Genomic DNA, 15,622 nt, shown 5'->3' with positions numbered 1-15,622 from the left:
GTGATTTGAGTGGTGAGTGGCTTTCCATCTCTGTCTGCACTATTTTTACCCCAAAAAGGACACAGTGAATAGGTTGGTCAACAGAACTTCAAACCATACTGGACATTTAGTTTTGTGTGGTCTAACTAATAGAACTGACCTGATGTCATCACTGGTCTCATCTCTACGTGATGTCATCACTGGTCTCATCTCTACGTGATGTCATCACTGGTCTCATCTGTACCTGATGTCATCACTGGTCTCATCTGTACCTGATGTCATCACTGGTCTCATCTCTACCTGATGTCATCACTGGTCTCATCTCTACCTGATGTCATCACTGGTTTCATCTCTACCTGATGTCATCACTGGTCTCATCTCTACCTGATGCCATCACTGGTCTCATCTCTACCTGATGTCATCACTGGTCTCATCTCTACCTGATGTCATCACTGGTCTCATCTCTACCTGATGTCATCACTGGTCTCATCTCTACCTGATGCCATCACTGGTCTCATCTCTACCTGATGTCATCACTGGTTTCATCTCTACCTGATGTCATCACTGGTTTCATCTCTACCTGATGCTATCACTGGTCTCATCTCTACCTGATGTCATCACTGGTTTCATCTCTACCTGATGCCATCACTGGTCTCATATCTACCTGATACTATCACTGGTCTCATATCTACCTGATACTATCACTGGTCTCATCTCTACTTGATGTCATCACTGGTCTCAGACCTCATGTCTGTCTCATTCACTCCTTGCCTGTGTTCTTCTCCACTAAGACATATTGTCAAACAAACATTATGTAATAGATTTTTCATTAGTTTTTCCATATCACTAATATTAAGAAATGAATCTGTTGGTATCAAGTGGCTCCCCCTACACTTCCACCTAATGTTAGACCTACCTGTTGCCTTCCCCTGTCTTTCCTGATCCACCATCCTCACACCTGAATGAAATGAACTCACTGTTAAATATAGCAGCCTAAATTCAATTCTTAAATCAGCCTAGTGATGGCATCTGATAAGACAACTATTATGCAGTAAGGTTGTGCTGCTGTTGAAATTACATTCACATTTTGTATTTTAAATATATATATATATATATATATATATATATATATATATATATATATATATATATATATATATATATATATATATTCTTTTCATATTTATTTATTTCTTTTCTTCTCATTTATTGTGCATGCTACCTTATATTTACCAGTTGTTATTTTACCTTAATAAAATTGAGATATGTCATGCATGGGATTGGTACCATAGGGTTTAACCAAAATCTAAATGTAGCTATCAGCAACATTGGTTTGCATTAACTTAGCAAACACTAGCCAGTCTGTTAACATGAATATTAGCAAGCCTCCAAGTTTGGTAGCAAATCGATGCATGATTCCATGGTAAACCAGAGTTATTGCATAAGTTATGTTTTCCAGATTCTTGTCATTTATTGTACATGCTACCTTATATTTACCAGTTTCCAGCTCAGCAACCTCGGTTTTGCATATTGTAAGCTAGCCATAAACCCCCATTTGGCTGCTACATTCCCAGTGTTAGCAAACACTAGCTAGTCTGTTAACATTAATATTTGCAAGCCTCCAAGCACAGATGTCACACTTAAAATCCTACCTGTTGCCTCTCACCATCCACTTATTTAACTGCTGTCACATCCCTGGACATGTTATCTCCTTTTCCCTCTTTCTTTTTCTATTTTTAGCCCCAACAGCTGTTTTGCTTTGTTCTTTTTCTTTTTCCATACTACTCTACTTCACTGCTCACTCAGCGCTCACGGCGCCCCCCCCCCACCCCCCTCTTCTATGTCAGAATTCTATGATGGAATCTTATGAGACAGGGCGCCTACTCTAGCCTGTTAGTCCTCTAAAATGTTATATAATAACATTGAGGAAATGCAGAAATTATTTTTAACCATTGCTTTGGCACCCCCCATGGTGCTGTGCCCCTATGCGCCATATTGCGCATACCCACTTTTTGCGCCACTGGCTCAAAGACGTCAGTTGGTGTATGAGATAGCCTATAGACAGATTATCAATGATGAATCTAATCTAGATGCTCCAAGGAAAGCTGCTGGACGATGTGATAACACTGTACTATTGATGTTATATAAATGGAGAAAAAGACTTATTTTAAATCTTGTAAATATAAAATGTAAAAAGGTGAAAGCAAGATAAATATAACATAACTGAAGATCAGTCTGAGATGTAGAGAGAAATTAATCTGTATATTGTTGAATAAATATTGTGCCGTAAGGGATATATGAGTGTCTGTCTGCTTTGTATGTGCAAGGGGTACAATATGATAGAGCTCACAGTGACTCATCACCATACAACTGCTCTGTTATTAAGATCATTTCACAAATATCCACAGTACAGTTACTTTTATTAAACTACTGTTTTACTAGGTGACTTATCCAAAATTCCAAAGGGTTGACAGTATTTACAAACAAGCCAAAGTTTTCTCAACCTTTCTAACCTTAGATTTCTTCTTGATTCTACTTTGATAAGTCTCCTGAAAATGACTTCTTCTAGCCGCTGATGAGGCAATAAATGTTGATATAAAACCATGTTTATTTTTTTATGTTACAATTTATAACCAATTTACGGATCATTTTTCAAGCAAAAATGCAAAACATTGTTGGAACATGGTTCCAGCCTCTGAAATATGAGGATTTGCTTCGTTGTCTACTGAGATAATAAACCATAACATTTCGGACCAGTTAATCAGGAGAATAATCCACATATTAATTGATAATGAGGATTATAAATTGCAACCCTAGTAATAAAATATGCGATTATGCATATATAGCGCATACCCACTTTTGCGCCACTGCTGGAGTACATGTACTTAGTTACATTACAGCGCTGGCTGTGTTTTTACCATTGGTTTTTGATTTTTACATTCAGGACTTTGAATTAATAGTCCATTGAGATACAGATAGCTTTACGCACTGACCAATCAGAAGAGCCGCCATCTGACTGTGACGCAGCTCTGCAGTCGGTCAGTCACGTGGCTTTTGATCCGTGTTTCCGGGATAACCAAACAGCAGACACACCCCCCCTCCAGATGACAGCTGGCTCCGTGGTTCCTTCATAAGTTTCCAGCAAGGAGCCCCAGTCAGTCAGAGCCAGGAACCGTCCGAGCTGTTGAGCCTCACACGAACGAGGTAAGAACACCGCAACCGCTCCTCGCCGAACTCCGCTCTAAAATCTCAACATTTAAAACTTCATCGCGTATCGGCAAATATCCGTGCTCTATAGAATACAATTCAACACGTTTTGTGGAAGAGTAGGCGTAACTTTACATCGGCTAGAATCTGGTACACGTTACAGAACCCTGTTCCACAAAATCTCAACTTGAACCATTGTTTGTCCACTAATTCCCGGCGTTCTTCCGCCCAACGTTACGTAAGCGTCACGCAGTCGAGCGGAGCGATTCTATCCATTAGAGTTAAGATTAATCCGTAAAAATGGCTAGTTTGTGTTAAGAATGCACGCCGTACGTGACGCAGCTTCTTTATAATTCCACACATATCTTAATCAATGTTCTGCCACGCCTAAACACTGCCTAACACGAAAGAGACCTTCAATTTGTAGGGTTTGTAATGGGAGTTTGGTATCAAGTTTTAACAATGCGTCATTGCGTTCAACCAGGAAGAGCCTCCACCTTCCTGCAGTTACATGCTGTACATAAAGGCTGTATGTGCTTGGTCAACACTAACTAACTACACATAGAGCGTGTGTTATGTGACTCTGAGAAAGAACAGATGTATGTTGTAAACAGGCAGTGTATGGCGGAGCTGATGCACTCTGTACTGAACAATCCAGTTGATATTTTCCCTGCAGAGGCCACTCCTTTCTCCTCCTCCTTCCTGAAACTCAGACATTTTCCATCTTTGTTTTTATGTGTTTTTGTCCGAATGTCTCTTTCTCATAACCCCATATTTTTAAAAAGCATGGCTCAGGCGTTTTATTTGTATGTTAATGTTGCCTCATCCTTGAAATCATAATCAATAACTGATATCTATCTCTGTCTGTGAGTGTGAGGCGGTGCTGGGTGTGTCCCTGAGCGAACCCCATAATAATCAGTTTTTATAAAGTGTGATTGCAGGTGGGGGAGTTGGAACAAACATGAGTTGAGAAACTGTTTGACCTGAACTGATAAATGATTGATGGTCTGTCAGATGACAAGAGGAACACTTAATGCTCTGTATGCACAGAGAGGTGTGTGTATTCTGTGTACTCCGTGTGTGTATCTGTGTACTCTGTGTGGGTTCTCTGTGTAGCAGGTGTGTCCGTGTGCATACCTGAGCTTTACATACCTGATGTTTGTTTTGTCATTCACTTCAACATAAAGCTCAGAGTCTTTAAAAGTCATTTTTCTTCCAACTGTCTCTCCCTCCCTCCCTCCCTCTCTGTCTCTCCCTCCCTCTCTGTCTCTCTCTGTCTGCAGTTTTTGAGTTTGAATCATGTCTATGCATGGAGGACACCAGGGGCCGGGGTCTGAGGGGCCGGGGGGGGCCTCCATCATCCGCATCCCGCCCCATCACTACATCCACGTCCTGGACCAGAACACCAACATCGCCCGGGTGGAGATCGGACCGCTCACGTACATCCGCCAGGACAACGAGAGGTCAGAGACCACACATCCTGATTGGTTCATCTGGCTCTGGGGGGTGGGTCTTACACACATACTAAAGTTTGACCCACACATTTGGGGCAAATCATTTGGGAGAAATCTTGGAAAAAAAAAACCAGATCAGAAGACACAGATGTCCTCACTTTACTGCTTAAAATCAGAAGTGCCCAAATTCTTTTATACCAAAGGCCCAAAATGTTTCTAGACGGAAGGCCACGGGCCCAAAATAAATGTTGATGAAGAAGAAATCCATAATTCTTGGTACATAAAACGTATGCATTTAATTTAATAGGGCACTGTGCCTTATGTTACAGTTTAAAAACTCAGATGAAGTGCTTTTTAGCGGTACAGAATATACGTTGTGTTGTCACTACGGTCGGGTTTTACAGCTCTTTCAAAATAAGAGCGTGTCCGCTGGCCCCAAAACAATGGCCGGCGTTGCTTTTAAAGTGTTCCCATATGCGCAAAAAAGATGCTGACTAATAGGTCCGAGTTCTTTTTGGAGGGCTGGAACAGACCAAAGTGTAAAGAAAACGCCCCTTAGAGACTTCAGATCTTTAATCTTGTGATTGATTATGATCCATGTTGACACACATGAACAATAAGGTGCAGAGGTTCAGCACTTTGTGTTTGATTGAAAGACTTTTGTGTCCCAGAGATGAACTGGGATAAGTTAGCTGTGTAAACTGGAATGGGTCAGCTGTGTATCCGTATCATGGTACAGAGGTTACGGTTCAATATGTTGAGATTTCTTAACCCTCCTGTTGTCCTTGGGTCAAATTTGACCAGTTTTTTTTTTTATATCAGAAATATGGGTTTCTGTCAACCAAATTCCCCAAAAATAACTTGAAAGCATGGTGTACAATGTATGGAACCCAGACAACATTCTACGCAGGTAAAATGAATGATTACTTACATAGAATTTTGGGTGTTTTTATTTAATTTTATAGCATTTCCAAAATGTTTAAATGGTTTTTAAAACCATATCCTGACTAAACATTGACATAAACCTGTCTGTGATTCACTCAACATCCTCTAAACTTAACTATTAATCAAAATAATTCATAATTTCTGCTTCTTATAACTCACAAATCAGGTATAATGTCATTTAAATTAGGTTTATTGACCATGCATTAAAAAAAGCGTTGAATAAAGTGACAAAAACCTTGGAAAAAGCATAAAAAAAAGTTCATTTTCTGTTTTGACCCGGAAGGATCTACGGGAAGACAACCCAAAGGTTAAAAATCTGACATTTTATACATGTAGAGCTGCAACTAACGTTATTTTTTTATTGCTGATTATTTCCTGCCGCTTCGTTTTTATTTTTATTTTTTTTTATATATTTTCTTTTGCCGACATTTTAGTTTTAATTTACAATTTTTTGTTGCTTTTTCTTATGTTTTTGACAGGCTTTTAAAAACATTTTTTAGCGATGGTTATTGTCGTTTTTTTTTTTTTTTTTTTTTTTTTTTTTTACTTTAACATTTTTCTGAAGTTTTTGGCGGTTTTTATTTTACTTTTAATTTTTTCAACATTTTTATCAACATTTTTGTCAACGACCTTTTTTTTTTTTTTAAATTTTTGTTTCTTTTTCTTATGTTTCTGACGGGCTTTTAACAGAAATTGTAGTGATGGTTATTGTCTTTTCTTTTTTCTTTTTTTATTGACATTTTGTCTTTTTTTTCCGATGTTCTCGCCGACGTTTTTCTAGTTTTAGTTTACAATTTGTCACTTTTTTTTTAAAAAACGTTTTTCAGAGTGCTGTTCATGCCGGTTCGGATGATCATGGTGCCGCCGCGTCACTACTGCGTGGTCATCAACCCGGTGGCCCGCGATGATGACAAGCAAGTCCTCTTCGACCAATCGGGGCAGGCCAAACTCCGCCACGCCGACCTGGAGATCCGTCTGACCCAGGACCCCTTCCCCCTGTACCCTGGAGAGGAGATTCAGCAGGTCTGGCCCACACTGCTCTGGAATATGTTTGGAATATTTTGAGAAAGTCTAAATATTTTAGAAAAAAAAGTCGGAAGTGTGTGCATGTCAGTTTGTGCGTGCATGTATGCGTGGTCGGTGTGTTCATGCATGTGTGCATGGTTGTGTGTGTGGGTGTGTGCGTTGGTTTGTGTGTGTGTGTGTGCGTGCATGGTTGTACGTGTGTGCGTAAGTTTGTTTGAAGCACGTTGTGCTACATTTGCTTGTATGAATAAAGTATGATTTGATAATAAGATGCGTTGTTTGTGTGTGTGTGTGTGTGTGTGTGTGTGCGTGTGCAGGACGTGACTCCGCTGCAGATCGTGTACCCCGACACGGCGCTGCGTCTCCAGGCGCTGCTGGACTTCCAGGGGGAGGTGGGGGTGAAGAGAGTGGCCGGAGACGAGTGGCTGTTCGAGGGACCAGGTGGGGGTTTGAACTGGAGATTCCGTCTGGCCCATTCTCACTACCCTCAGAATAACATCACTTTAGTTCCTTCTTAAAAGTCTTTTCAGTAGTATTCTTCAGAATGGGCGTTTTTACCTTTCTCTAAATACGAGTGCCTTAGATTTGTGTATACATATATACTGTGTGTGTATATAAAATGTGACTGAGTGTTTTTGTGTGTCAGGGACCTACATCCCCAGGAAGGAGGTGGCCGTGCTGGAGACCATCAAAGCCACGGTGATCAGAGAGAACCAGGCCATCAGACTGAGAGCTCGCAAGGAGGGGACGGACAGACAGGGGGTCCGCAGGGTCACAGGTAACACACACACACACACACACACATATATACATACATACATACATACATTCTCTCACCCCCCCCTTCCAGTGCTGAGAGCAGACCTGTGTTCCTGACTGTATGAATGTGTGTGTGTGTGTGTTTCAGGTGAGGAGTGGCTGGTCAGTAAGGTGGGAGCGTACCTTCCAGGTGCTCACGAGGAAGTCATCGATATCGTCAACGCTTTCATCCTGACAGACAAGGTGAGGGACGCAGCGACGGCCGCTCTGATAAATGGTCTCAGGAAGGAACTTGTTTTGGTGGAACATTTGCACCCCGCAAAAGAAAACGCCACATACAATATTAAATGAAGTTAACTGTTGACACAATCCAGTAATGTGAGCTATTTAAATTAGCTGACACATGGTTAAACATCATTATCTCTTACCAGTATATCTCTGTGGGTACTTCATCCACAGCAATCCCACCAATCAGTCCCAAAACGATCCAGTTAGAGAGGAAATGCCCTAAACGTATTCTTAGTAAATCTTTACAATCATTCCTTTCAGCACGTAGCTGGCTAGCTCTTCTTTGTTGTTTTTTACACTTGAAAAGATGCTGTCTGCACAGCATCTGGACCTTAAATCACCAAAACGTTTGTTCTGATGAAAGCTTCTCTTGTGGTTTCCCCCAGAAAGCGCTTCATGTCCGCGCCCTGCGGCCCTTTAAGGACGCCGGCGGGCGGGACCGGCGTACGGGGGAGGAGTGGCTGGTCACCATGAAAGACAGGGAGGCTCACATCCCGTCTGTGTCCGAGGAGGTGGTGGGCGTGGTGGAGGTGACCACGCTGAGCAGCCGGCAGTACTGCGTGATCCTGGACCCGGTTGGCCCCGACGGGAAACCCCAGCTGGGACAGAAGAGGGTGGTGAAGGTGAGGACCAGTACTGGAAGTATCTAGGTCCTTTTTACTGCAGTAAAAGTACTAACTAAAACTAAATATATACACAAATGCTGCTCGTTGGAGCACTCTGATGGACTGTCGCATATCTTAAAATACACTCCCCCTCTCTCCCCCACACCCCCACAACTTGCTCACAACTCAACAGCCTAAAGTTTCAAGTGTTTAATAGAACTTTTGCTTACTCCAGTCTTGTAAAGAGCAACTTTCTAAACATCACAGAATATTTTGTGTGTCTAGTTTCTGCAGCATAAAAATCCTGTTTTCAACTAAACCGCCGCTAATGTATCTCATTCTGTTCTGCACGAATATTCACTTCTACATCCTGGTAACTTGTTTTCTTTCTCTCTGCCAGGGCGAGCGCTCTTTCTTCCTGCAGCCGGGCGAGCGCCTTGAACAGGGCATCCAGGACGTGTATGTGCTGTCGGAAGAGGAGGGTCTGGTCCTTCGAGCCGTGGAGGCGTTCAACGACACCCAGGAGGTTAGAAATCACAACAGCGTGCTGAGTTGCATGAAGAGTGCCATGGCAACGCAGCTTTACTGCAGTAATACCCCAGTGTGGAAATACTCTGTTACAAGTTAAAGTCCTGCATTCAAAAGTACAAAAGTATAGGCATCAAAATAAAGTTAAAGTACCACAAGTAAAAGTCCTCATTCTGCAGAATAATATATGTAACTACCTCTGTTATGAAAGAGTCCAGGCTTCTTACCAGGGATGCACCGAATCCAGGATTCGACTGAATATTGGGCTTTTTGACGGGGTTGGGTTTCTGCCGAACCTTAGAATTTTTCCCCGCTTTTGTAGTAGTAGTGTAGTGTAGCTTTTTTTTGGTCCCAAAAAGCAGCCGAGAGCATCTTTTTGTTGCCATAACAGCTACTGCTACAGTATCCTAGAGCACTATGTGGCGGTGGAGCGAGCTAGAGAAAGAACAGAGAGAGACAACCCCAATAATCAAAACTGGCCAGTGCAAACCCCCCCCCCCCCCGAAAAAAAACAACCCATAACCATAAACAGACATTTTCCACCGTAAGTTGATGAAGATAAGGCATAAATTGTTGCAGATGTCTGCAAATTCCCCAGAATGCAGGAAATGAAGTGTTTGATACGCTCAAAATATCAATTTTGCTCAAGAGCGGAGATCTCAACCCCCCCCCACAATATTGAACCCAAAGTTACGCCCTTGTGTGTTCATCTTGTGTGTGCTGCTGGTCGGAATGAAATATCTGTGATGGAGTGAGGAATGAGCGGTGAGCCCACTCAGATGGTTTGTAAAGCTCGTCTTGTGCAACCGGTTTATCTCGTAGAAGTGATTAGAAAAACAAAGGTGTAACGATCTCGTCAGCCTGGAATGAGGTGAGAAGTCAGAGGTGTGTCTCTGTCCTCTGTGGTTGAAAGGTTTAAAGTCTCACCTGGCTTCACTGATTAATGTGCCCAGAGGCGTCTGCTGATGCTGCAGCTTATCACGTTGATTTCTGAGGAAAGGGGAGTGGGTTTGGGTTGACTGCTTTAAACTCTTATTATACTGTATGTATGGGCCAGAGTACAGCGTTTTATTGGTCAGGGTTTAGAGCCCGACTGATATAGGATTTTTAAGGCCGATATCGATACAAATATTTGGTGATTTTTGAAAATCCGATATTCCGATTTGTATCGGCCGATTATATATTTAAAAAATAAATAAATCCAGAAATGCGTAACAAAACACAAACAGATTTCCCTAACATTAGTTATTTGTAGTTATTTATGAGTCATCACTAAAATAATATGATGAAGCAGTTTAAAAATAAAATTGTTTGTTTTATTGTCACAACAGAATGGAGGAACATCAAAATATATTAAAGTTCTGATAAATCATTTATGTATTGAGAAAAGGCAAAAACATCAAAAAAATAAGGTAGTATGTATTTTTGCCACTTTCTTGTTGCTCTTTTTTAGACAATTTTTCTTGCTTTTTCAAGATGAACTACATTTTCCTGATGATATTTACAGACTTTTACTACATTTTCAATGCAGGACTTTAACTCGTACCAGAGTATTTTTAACAGTGTGGTATTAGTACTTTTACTGCAGTAAAGGATCTGAATACTTCTTCCAGCGCTGTATTCTGCTAACGGAGCTTGCAGTATTGATTCTGGGGAAAATAATCATTTTAAAGATCGTCACAAAAAAAAATCCCAATACATTCGTGAATGGATTTTTTTCTCCCACCCCTACTAACCAGGCTGACTCAATATACCCCGACTCTTTCTTTCTTCTTCCTCTCTCCCGTCTTTCTCTTTGAACCACTCCCTCCACCCTTTATGTTTCCCTCCGCCTTTTCAAATGTCTTCCACTTTGGCTTTCATTTCTCCCAGTGTCACTCTCCTCCTCCCTCTCCCTCTCCTCCCCCTCTTCCACCACTCCAATGCATCGCCACGTTAACCCTTCTCTCCCTCCTCCACCTCTCTCTCCCCCGTTCTCTCTGCCAGCGCGGCGAGGAGGAAGACGAGCCCGAGGAGGAGGAAGAGGAGAGGGCCAAGCGCTCGCGAAGGAGCCCCGGCGTCCTGCGTCGCCCCGGAGACCGCTGGATGCTGCGGGGGCCCATCGAGTACGTCCCGCCCGCCGCCGTGGAGGTGATGCTGAGACGACAGGCCATCCCGTTGGACGAGAACGAGGGCATCTACGTCCGGGACATCAAAACTGGAAAGGTACGGAGTCGCTTTTAAAGGAACATACCGCTGCTTTTTATGATGTCACGAGACTGAACAAGATAAGGTCCCCTTCAACTTTAACCCTCCAAAAATAATGTGTAGTTGAAGTCCATCATGCAAATTAAGTTTCTGGATTGATACAAAGCACGACAAGTAAAAACTGGCATGGCCATTTTAAAAGGGCTCCCTCTGTCGCCTCCAGATATCTGAATGAAATGTCTCAAGTTTAACTTTTTTGTGTTCATGTTTAATAAAAAGTCCATTAATGTAACTACTTTAATGTAAACAGACTTTTAATAACGCCGCAGGTCAGAGGGAACCTAGTACAAATTTTGAATCTCTTTCATATCCAGGCAAAGTTGGTTTTGCAACTGAAATATCCAAAATTGACATTGAATCGGTAATGTAATTGAACCGGGACCTTGTGAATCGCAAATGGAATCAGGAAATCAGTGGCGATAGCCTTACTTATGGATTTAGCTGTATTTAACAGCCTGTTGTCCTCGGGGTCAAACTTGATCCGTTTATCAAAGTTTCTACGCAAAAAATATGGGTTTCTTTTAACTTTAAATTGCCCATAAAAACCAACACGGTTGGTTCAATACAACATTCTTTGGCACCCGGAAAACTCAGTTGGTAGAGCGGGCGCCCATATATAGACGTTTACTCCTCGACGCAGCGGGCACAGGTTCGACTCCGACCTACAGCACTTTGCTGCATGTCATTCCCCCTCTCTCTCCCCTTTCATGTCTTCAGCTGTCCTGTCTAATAAAGGCCTAAAAATGGCCAAAAATAATCTAATAAAATAAAATACAACTTTCTTCGCAATATCATTGAATTCCAGATGTTATATTATATTTTACAGCATTAGGAGAAAAAAAACGGTTTAAATGGTTTAAAAACCATTTCCTGACTAAGCTCTGATAAACGTCTTCCTCGGATTTTAACTTAATTGTCAAAATATTTCATAATTTATTATATACTCAAATATAAAATCAAATTTAATGAGGTTTATTGACCTATAATTTTGAAAAAAATAATTGTAAAACTTTAAGGGGTGTATATAGTGGCGGTAGCTGGGGGAAAAGCGTAGTAAATGTTGAATAAAGCAAGAAAAAAATAAAGAAACATTTAAAAAAAAAAAAACATTAAAAAAATGAGAGTTCTACAGGAACTCATTGCCAGCCCATTTTACGGCCCATTTGCAAGTGAGATGCCGCCACATTAATGGTATTGTGTTTACTTAACTACATTCCTACTTCATTCATACTATCGTGCAAGTATCACCCTTCGACAGCGATGTTGCAGGTTAAAATGTTTTTTTGGTTTTTTTCACCTTCATTATTCAGGCAAGTCATTAAGAACAGGTTCTAATTTACAATGGCAGCCTGACAAGTGGAATAGCCACTTAGGGAAAGGAAGGAGGGCTAGATAATAAATACATTAGACATACATACAGTTTAGAAATTACATAAAATACAATTTGAAATACTACACAGAAGACAATAAACACTTGAGATAAGTGCACAGGTACATGGGTGAGTAAGAGAGGGGGAGAAACCATTCAAATATTTAGCTGGAAAAATTATGATGTAGAGAAGCGACTGCATATGTCTGTGAACAAGGATGATATGATGGTTTTAAAGGATGAAATGGGAATTAGTTTGTCCAGTTAGAGAATCCTTTGCAGGTTAAAATGTGAACTGACTCATCAAACCTTGCTCTCCGTGGTGTTGGGTTAAGTCCTGCTTTGCATCCCCCCCGCTTCTCTCAGGTGCGTGCGGTGATCGGTCACACCTACATGCTGACTCAGGATGAGGAGTTGTGGCAGAAGGAGCTTCCTGCCAATGTGGAGGCGCTGCTGGCTTCTCCTCTGGACCCGCTGGCCGACCGCTCGCACCGGACCAGAACCAGAGACGATGACGGTCGTCCCAGGGACAAGACCAAGGTGGTCTCCTTCAGGGTCCCCCACAATGCCGCCGTCCAGGTCTACGACTACAGGGAGAAGGCAGCCAGGTGGGGCTCGGGTTTCCTGTCCTGAATAACTCTGAGCTAAAGGGAACTAGAAGCTAACTTTAAGCTAAAGGGAACTAGAAGCTAACTTTAAGCTAAAGGGAACTAGAAGCTAACACTGAGCTAAAGGGAACTAGAAGCTAACTCTGAGCTAAAGGGAACTAGAAGCTAACTCTGAGCTAAAGGGAACTAGAAGCTAACTCTGAGCTAAAGGGAACTAGAAGCTAACTCTGAGCTAAAGGGAACTAGAAGCTAACTCTGAGCTAAAGGGAACTAGAAGCTAACTCTAAGCTAAAGGGAACTAGAAGCTAACTCTGAGCTAAAGGGAACTAGAACATACGCTCAGCTAAAGGGAATAAGAAGCAATTAGAAGCTTACTCAGATTTTTTTCATGTTTTAATTATAGAGAGGCGAATTCCCTCCCCTTCTGGTGGACCACCATGAGACCTTATACCTTATTTCACAAACAGATGTAGTTGATGGCAAGACAAGAGACAAATAATCAAGTCAAGTTTATTTCATCCATTGAAATGGAAATTACAGTGCTCATACCCGCCTCAATGCCCATAAAAAGAGAGCATAAATACAATACAAATAGACCATAAATACAGTACAGAAATTATAAAAATGTACGTTTAAAGTAATTGTTGTGCTGTCTGATTGCCTGAGGTATAAAAGAGAAAGCATACGGCTTAGTTCGTATTATTAATAATGTTTTGATCGATGAATTACACGTTTATTTATTTTTTTAAGATACATTTTTGGGCATTTTAAGGCCTTTATTTGACAGGACAGTTGAAGACATGAAAGGGGAGAGAGAAGGGGAATAGACATGCAGCAAAGGGCCGCAGGTCGGAGTCGAACCTGGGCCCGCTGCATCGAGGAGTAAACGTCTATATATGGGCGCGTGCTCTACCAACTGAGCTATCCGGGCACCCGAATTACACACGTATTTGTCAATTTAAAAGAGAATTTTGCAAGGCAAGAAAGTCATAGTTTGTCTTCAAACTGTGGCGGTACTGGGGGGGGGCAAGGGTGGCCAATGCCACCTTAATATTAAGCCTCGACCCCCCTCTGGCCCCCCTAACTTCGGCAAATATTTTTTATCTCCACCTTATCCCCAAAGAGAGGATATTATTAATGTGCAGTGATAGATAAAATGTAGGTTGACACTGAATGTGTCTTCTTGTGTTTATTGTTAAATGTGTATCATTTAGTCTTTGTAGAACCAAACCTATGGAGGGTTGGTGGTATGTAACACTTGTGCCTAATATATTCGGTTACCCAGCCCCAGCCTGGCCCCTCCAGTTGAAATGGTCTAGAACTGCCACTGGTTGAAGGTGGGACTCTGGGTTTCCTGTCCGGGTGGAGGGATATGATGGTAACATGTTGCGGTTCTGTTTCCAGGGTGGTGTTCGGACCAGAGATGGTGATGCTGGGACCTGACGAGCAGTTCACTGTGCTGTCGCTGTCCGGAGACAAACCAAAGAGGGCCAACGTCATTAAAGCCATCTGCCTACTGCTGGGGCCCGACTTCTTTACCGACATCATCACCATCGAGACGGCCGACCACGCCCGGCTGCAGCTGCAGCTCTCCTACAACTGGTAACTGGAACCTGGGATTCACACTCCAAACCGGGAAAAAATGGGTTTATTGCCACAATAAGGCTACATTTCCACCGCTACGTTTTGGTTTTAAGCTGATTTTTGTTTTTTAAGTGTTTTTATCTCCAGTAGAATAACTAATCTCTGTTTAAACTAACACGCCCAAACCTCATATCTCATCATCATTCTGGTATACTGGACATAAACAGGAGGCAGCGTGGAGACTCCGCCCACTGCTGGTAGTTACCATGGTAACGTTAGTAGCTTTAAGTCTCAGAGAACAAGATATTGTGACCGATAAGACCCAATCAGGAGGAAAAACGTTGGCGTCAGTGTCGGTGTTGCCAAAGGTCTCCGTTTGGAGCCATTGAGATTGCAACACAACCCTGCAGATTCCAAACCTAAACGGGTCAGAAGTGTTGCCTAATGTCTCCGGTTTAGGGGCTCGGAAACGCCAGAGCAGGGGGAATGAGAGGGAGAAACACCAGAGCAGGGGAAATGAGAGTGGAAAACGCCAGAGCAGGGGGAATGAGAGGGGGAAATGCCAGAGCAGTGGGAATGAGAGGGGGAAAGAAGATATTCCTTTTTAAACCAAAACTTTGCAGTGGGGATGTAGCCTCTGCAACACTTTTGTGGAATTTGCAAATAATATATCGACAACATAAACAAATGAAGACTCTGTACACTTCCTGATGTTCTGTGATAAATGGGTTTGAATGTACTGTCTCTGAACGTGATCGCTCTTCCTCTTCAGGCACTTTGACGTAAAGCCTCCGGTGGACCTCGCAGACGCCGCTGCTCTCTTCTCCGTTCCCGACTTTGTCGGAGACTCCTGCAAAGCCATCGCCTCCCGAGTCAGAGGAGCCGTCGCCTCCGTGCAATTTGACGATTTCCACAAGGTTTGGATCACACTGTCCTCTCTTCTTCTGTTTCAGTAGCTTTTCGCTTTATTGATGTATTTATGAATTCATTTGATAGGGATAGAGCACGTTAATGCACATCCAT

The 15,622-nt window shown here is 42.2% G+C and overlaps 1 protein-coding gene across 1 annotated transcript in view; it reads left to right on the top strand.

The window, feature by feature from the left end:
* The first annotated feature begins 3,065 nt into the window (after window positions 1-3,065).
* LOC116049970 (major vault protein) overlaps window positions 3,066-15,622 on the top strand; it is an 18,855-nt gene continuing 6,298 nt past the window's right edge. Inside the window, exons 1-12 of the mRNA XM_031300022.2 lie at window positions 3,066-3,183; window positions 4,470-4,649; window positions 6,413-6,608; window positions 6,929-7,052; window positions 7,258-7,389; window positions 7,519-7,613; window positions 8,045-8,281; window positions 8,664-8,789; window positions 10,778-10,996; window positions 12,774-13,015; window positions 14,420-14,617; window positions 15,372-15,516. Of these exons, the coding sequence (XP_031155882.1) occupies window positions 4,486-4,649; window positions 6,413-6,608; window positions 6,929-7,052; window positions 7,258-7,389; window positions 7,519-7,613; window positions 8,045-8,281; window positions 8,664-8,789; window positions 10,778-10,996; window positions 12,774-13,015; window positions 14,420-14,617; window positions 15,372-15,516 (1,878 nt within the window). The 5' untranslated portion in view covers window positions 3,066-3,183; window positions 4,470-4,485. The remainder of the gene's footprint in view (window positions 3,184-4,469; window positions 4,650-6,412; window positions 6,609-6,928; window positions 7,053-7,257; window positions 7,390-7,518; window positions 7,614-8,044; window positions 8,282-8,663; window positions 8,790-10,777; window positions 10,997-12,773; window positions 13,016-14,419; window positions 14,618-15,371; window positions 15,517-15,622) is intronic.

Source organism: Sander lucioperca, chromosome 21 (genome assembly GCF_008315115.2).
Source record: "Sander lucioperca isolate FBNREF2018 chromosome 21, SLUC_FBN_1.2, whole genome shotgun sequence".
Classification (NCBI taxonomy): Eukaryota; Metazoa; Chordata; class Actinopteri; order Perciformes; family Percidae; genus Sander; species Sander lucioperca.
Note: the sequence above shows the minus strand (reverse complement) of the source record. Positions and strands in the feature narration are given on the sequence as shown.